The following is a 5,651-nucleotide window of genomic DNA, read 5'->3' on the forward strand; positions in this document are numbered from 1 at the left end:
AAAGACTCTGTCTCTCAGCCTGACTTCATTCGAGGTCCAGGGCGGTCCTGTTGCCGTGTCGTTATGTGTCTTCAGCTCTCTTTGTCAGTACTACAGCATCAAGGAGAGGACTTGGAGTAGTGAGGGTCTCAAACCATTGGAGGGCACCACACTCCAAACGGTGCATTGTCTGACGCACCACCTCACCATGTTTGGGGCCAGTTTGTTTCTTCACCCCGGGGCAGTTGTGCTCCTGCCGCCTGTATGTGGCCTAATTCAGCACACATGAGTAGTGACAAGCGGAAGTCACCCGGTAAATATCTCCCCTTTGGAATTATGCTCCATGTCTTTCCAGGCAGCTGATCCCAGTCTTAATGTGATGGTGGCAATTGTATGCGCTGTCCTGATCCTGACTCACCTGCTGGTGGGACTCATTGCCCATAAATTGGACCACCTGGACGGCCTGAGGCTGAGCCAAGTGCCCCTTTGCGGTCGGGGAGGACTGTACCACTACAGGGTGCTGGTTAAGACCGGTTGGAGGCATGGAGCAGGTCAGCAAAAGTGGCAATAAAAAATAACACGTTTCATAGCAAATGCTGAACGTTATCCCATCAGGCACCACAGCACATGTTGGCATCAGTCTGTATGGAGTCAACAAGAGCGGCTCTCGTCATCTGCAAAGGGTTGGAGCTTTTCAACGTGGCAGCCTCGACCAGTTTCATTTAGAAACAGACGTCAGCTTGGGGGAAGTTTGGAAAATTCGGATCTGGCATGACAACACAGGTACGTGGGGAGAGCGGAAAGGTCCAACGTGTCTTCTTTCTGAATGCTGGCCTGTTTATATTATGAGCATGTATTTAGCCCAAATATATATGCCACATGTATTTTGTCCACGTTTCAAATATGTTGTCATAAATCTGTTTTTAAGAAGTGCATGCTATGCGTCCCCCAGTAGCACTCGTGAAAAATTGCGGCCCCCTTCATCATTGGAGTTGCACATCGCTCCATTTGACTGTCCATGTAGGGTTGGATCCATCCTGGTATGTTCAGCACGTGGTCGTGTGGGACCCTGTGACAGACCATATGTTTTTCTTCCTGGTGGATGACTGGCTCTCTGTGGAAAATCCAAAGAATGGTACAGTGGAGAAAGAAATCCTGGCCTCATGTAAGATTACTTGACTTCCAGCTAGCAAAAGAATAACCTCAAGTCAACTCCGAAAACGTTTGACTCTTTCTTCCCAGGTCCGGAAGAGCTTTCCCAATTTCGACGAATCCTATCCTCCCAGTTGATTTTTGGAATGGTGGAGCACCACCTGTGGTTGTCGCTATGGGAACGCCCCATCCACAGTGTTTTTACTCGAGCTCAGAGGGTTACCTGCAGCGCTCTCATGCTCCATCTCTATCTGGCGTCGGGTGCTCTGTGGTATGGGGCCGTGGGTACCCAGGGACACAAGTAAGAACCGAATGACCATCAAGGCAGTGAAATGGATGCAATAACAGCATTAAAATAATTTGCATTTGATGTGTTTCTACAAGTGGACCAGTGTCAGCCAAACTGCTTTTCAGTATGGAAACTGTCGCTGTGGGGATGGTTGTTGCAGTGCTGCTCTTTCCTCTCCAGTGTTTGATCTGCTTTTTGTTTAGAAAATGCCACAGTCAGGTAAGGGAACATTGTCCAGCTCGTCTTCAGCAACTAATTTGTTGAGCAAGCATCGTCAAACATAACATGCTTGATTTGCTTTTGCGGGCCAAATAAAATGACGTGGCGGGCCAGATCTGGCCCCCGGGCCTTGACTTTGACATCATGCTCTAGTCTATGGGCTTCTTCCATTTCGCCAATGGATCAAAACGCCGGCACGTGCTGGCAGCGGCAACCCTCTTGACTCGAGCCCCTATTTTCAGATGCTTTTCTGACCGTGAGAGTGACCGTATCTGTCCCACACATTTATTCAATACATTCAACAAACTGTTGAATGTCCATATCGTGGACATTCAACAGTTATCGTGTTTAAGGACAACTGTTGAATGTCCTTAAACACGATATTGAAAAAAGAACAGCAACGCCTCTTGTGTGAGTGCTCACGCCAACTGCCCAAGTCCAGCAATTGTCACTGGAGGCACAGGAAATATACACACTCAGCTAATTATTGAAAGAGAAAATCAATGTAAAGCACAGACCATAGAACTACAATGGAATATCATTTAATATAATCATAAGATCTTTTTTAAAAAAAAAAAAAAAATTCCACTTGCAGGAGAAGGGACAGCATGGGGTGGCACTGCCTCACTTGCCTACCCTGACCGGATGTCACTGTGTTATCGAGTCTTCATTTAGCATTGAATGTGCGTTTGTAATGCAGGTTATCGTGGACACGTCAGTTCCTTCTTCACCGGTTTGTTATTCTGTGGAGATGGATGTCTACCTCGGCCAAACAGAACTTTCAGGGCCATCTTTTTTATCGTTGTCTGGACCCTCCAGCAGACTCCAAGATAGTCCCTCATCCGTGAGTATACACACAAATACTTTTCCTGCTGCTCTTCAGCACCAGGTCTTATTCATGATCGCCTATTCTTGAATGATTTTTTTTTTTTTTTGCAAGTTATTGGAGAGCAAAGGTTTTGACTCCAGCATCCTCGACTTCTGGGCTGCTTCTGGTTTGGTGCCCCAGACCGATGACATATGCCAGGAAGCGACTGCGACTTCCTGGGCATCGTGCGACAGCCTGCTCAAAGAGTCTGAAGACCTCGAGCTCTGCGATGCCTCGCTTGCTTTGTGCGCTACACGCCAACTGAGGAGGAAAAAAGCTCGCATGCAGCTTCACCTGACCCCACGCGCCTCCTCTGACCCACCTGCTGCCTTTCTCCATCCCCTCCAAAAAGACATTGTGGACTATCACTCCCCTGCGCAGGAGCAAGATACTGCCAAACCACTGCTGGCTCACAACCACAATATGAAAAACTTTTTGACTCTGTCCGGTAAGAAAATATTCATCCAAGGTTGTAACAAAAGTAAATCAATTTCACTCCGCACAAAAGGCTTCAACTATAGTTTCCCGTGTGTTTTTGTCTTTCAGAGGAGAATCTTCTGATGTCAATAGAAGAAGCAACAGAGGACACTTTGCATTTCACCAAAAACAACTCGGACAGCGGTCGGGACTCGCCTACGACCACCTCAACATTCTCAAACACGTAAGGCCAACACAGTACATCTCTCTGCTCTTGTTTACTATCATTGAAGACATGACATGAGATTCATCTGATTAAATGTTATTCTTGTTTTGTTTTGTGTTTTTTTTTTCTCAGCCAGAGCACCTCATGTAGCAGTTGGTGGGATCACGCTGACGATAAATACCACCGTGAGCTGGAGTATTTGACTTTCGAGCCACATTCCGGTCCTTCCCAATGCGAGGCAAAACTCAATCGATGTCCATCTGTACTTTCTGTGGACTCTGTGGCCGGCACCTTCCTGCCGAGTCCTTCCCCTGACTCGACAAGATGCTCCTCCACCACGCGCATCGGTACAGAAACTTGGGTGGGGAAATGCAAAAATGAATAGCTGAAGTAAAGTCTTTGAATGAAGAAATCAATCACAGTATGTATAGTAATAATAGTAATCATGAAAATCATAAGTGAGTAGAAACCATGTTGACACTCAAACACTTTGATCCAAAGCATTTTTGATTGATTACACGTCAACTACCGTATTGGCCCGAGTATAAGACTTTTTTTTTTTTTTTTGCATTGAAATAAGACTGAAAAAGTGGGGGTCGTCTTATAGTCGGGGTCTAGACCTTATACCCATTCACGACGCTAGATGGCGCCAGATATCATTGAAGCGAATGCTGAACTTGACTCCCCAGGCCAAAGTGAACCCCTGCCACAAAGAATAAAAATAAAAATGCAACGCCTCTTGTGTGAGTGCTCACGCCAACTGCCCAAGTCCAGCAATTGTCACTGGAGGCACAGGAAATATACACACTCAGCTAATTATTGAAAGAGAAAATCAATGTAAAGCACAGACCATAGAACTACAATGGAATATCATTTAATATAATCATAAGATCTTTTTTAAAAAAAAAAAAAAAATTCCACTTGCAGGAGAAGGGACAGCATGGGGTGGCACTGCCTCACTTGCCTACCCTGACCGGATGTCACTGTGTTATCGAGTCTTCATTTAGCATTGAATGTGCGTTTGTAATGCAGGTTATCGTGGACACGTCAGTTCCTTCACCGGTTTGTTATTCTGTGGAGATGGATGTCTACCTCGGCCAAACAGAACTTTCAGGGCCATCTTTTTTATCGTTGTCTGGACCCTCCAGCAGACTCCAAGATAGTCCCTCATCCGTGAGTATACACACAAATACTTTTCCTGCTGCTCTTCAGCACCAGGTCTTATTCATGATCGCCTATTCTTGAATGATTTTTTTTTTTTTTTGCAAGTTATTGGAGAGCAAAGGTTTTGACTCCAGCATCCTCGACTTCTGGGCTGCTTCTGGTTTGGTGCCCCAGACCGATGACATATGCCAGGAAGCGACTGCGACTTCCTGGGCATCGTGCGACAGCCTGCTCAAAGAGTCTGAAGACCTCGAGCTCTGCGATGCCTCGCTTGCTTTGTGCGCTACACGCCAACTGAGGAGGAAAAAAGCTCGCATGCAGCTTCACCTGACCCCACGCGCCTCCTCTGACCCACCTGCTGCCTTTCTCCATCCCCTCCAAAAAGACATTGTGGACTATCACTCCCCTGCGCAGGAGCAAGATACTGCCAAACCACTGCTGGCTCACAACCACAATATGAAAAACTTTTTGACTCTGTCCGGTAAGAAAATATTCATCCAAGGTTGTAACAAAAGTAAATCAATTTCACTCCGCACAAAAGGCTTCAACTATAGTTTCCCGTGTGTTTTTGTCTTTCAGAGGAGAATCTTCTGATGTCAATAGAAGAAGCAACAGAGGACACTTTGCATTTCACCAAAAACAACTCGGACAGCGGTCGGGACTCGCCTACGACCACCTCAACATTCTCAAACACGTAAGGCCAACACAGTACATCTCTCTGCTCTTGTTTACTATCATTGAAGACATGACATGAGATTCATCTGATTAAATGTTATTCTTGTTTTGTTTTGTGTTTTTTTTTTCTCAGCCAGAGCACCTCATGTAGCAGTTGGTGGGATCACGCTGACGATAAATACCACCGTGAGCTGGAGTATTTGACTTTCGAGCCACATTCCGGTCCTTCCCAATGCGAGGCAAAACTCAATCGATGTCCATCTGTACTTTCTGTGGACTCTGTGGCCAGCACCTTCCTGCCGAGTCCTTCCCCTGACTCGACAAGATGCTCCTCCACCACGCGCATCGGTACAGAAACTTGGGTGGGGAAATGCAAAAATGAATAGCTGAAGTAAAGTCTTTGAATGAAGAAATCAATCACAGTATGTATAGTAATAATAGTAATCATGAAAATCATAAGTGAGTAGAAACCATGTTGACACTCAAACACTTTGATCCAAAGTATTTTTGATTGATTACACGTCAACTACTGTATTGGCCCGAATATAAGACGTTTTTTTTGTATTGAAATAAGACTGAAAAAGTGGGGTCGTCTTATATTCGGGGTTTAGACGTTATACCCATTCACGACGCTAGATGGCGCCAGATATCATTGAAGCGAA

The 5,651-nt window shown here is 45.7% G+C and overlaps 1 protein-coding gene across 1 annotated transcript in view; it reads left to right on the forward strand.

Annotated features, from left to right (window-relative positions):
- Window positions 1-5,375, forward strand: part of LOC109511997 (uncharacterized) — a 9,445-nt gene extending 4,070 nt beyond the window's left edge. Inside the window, exons 11-24 of the mRNA XM_019863436.1 lie at window positions 5-241; window positions 335-530; window positions 595-762; window positions 1,004-1,144; window positions 1,222-1,432; window positions 1,516-1,639; window positions 2,340-2,483; window positions 2,580-2,955; window positions 3,054-3,168; window positions 3,283-3,511; window positions 4,183-4,323; window positions 4,420-4,795; window positions 4,894-5,008; window positions 5,123-5,375. Coding sequence (XP_019718995.1) covers window positions 5-241; window positions 335-530; window positions 595-762; window positions 1,004-1,144; window positions 1,222-1,432; window positions 1,516-1,639; window positions 2,340-2,483; window positions 2,580-2,955; window positions 3,054-3,168; window positions 3,283-3,511; window positions 4,183-4,323; window positions 4,420-4,795; window positions 4,894-5,008; window positions 5,123-5,375 — 2,826 coding nt within the window. The remainder of the gene's footprint in view (window positions 1-4; window positions 242-334; window positions 531-594; window positions 763-1,003; window positions 1,145-1,221; window positions 1,433-1,515; window positions 1,640-2,339; window positions 2,484-2,579; window positions 2,956-3,053; window positions 3,169-3,282; window positions 3,512-4,182; window positions 4,324-4,419; window positions 4,796-4,893; window positions 5,009-5,122) is intronic.
- Window positions 5,376-5,651: the final 276 nt, after the last annotated feature.

Source organism: Hippocampus comes, unplaced genomic scaffold (assembly GCF_001891065.2).
Source record: "Hippocampus comes isolate QL1 unplaced genomic scaffold, H_comes_QL1_v1.1 scaffold91, whole genome shotgun sequence".
Classification (NCBI taxonomy): domain Eukaryota; kingdom Metazoa; phylum Chordata; class Actinopteri; order Syngnathiformes; family Syngnathidae; genus Hippocampus; species Hippocampus comes.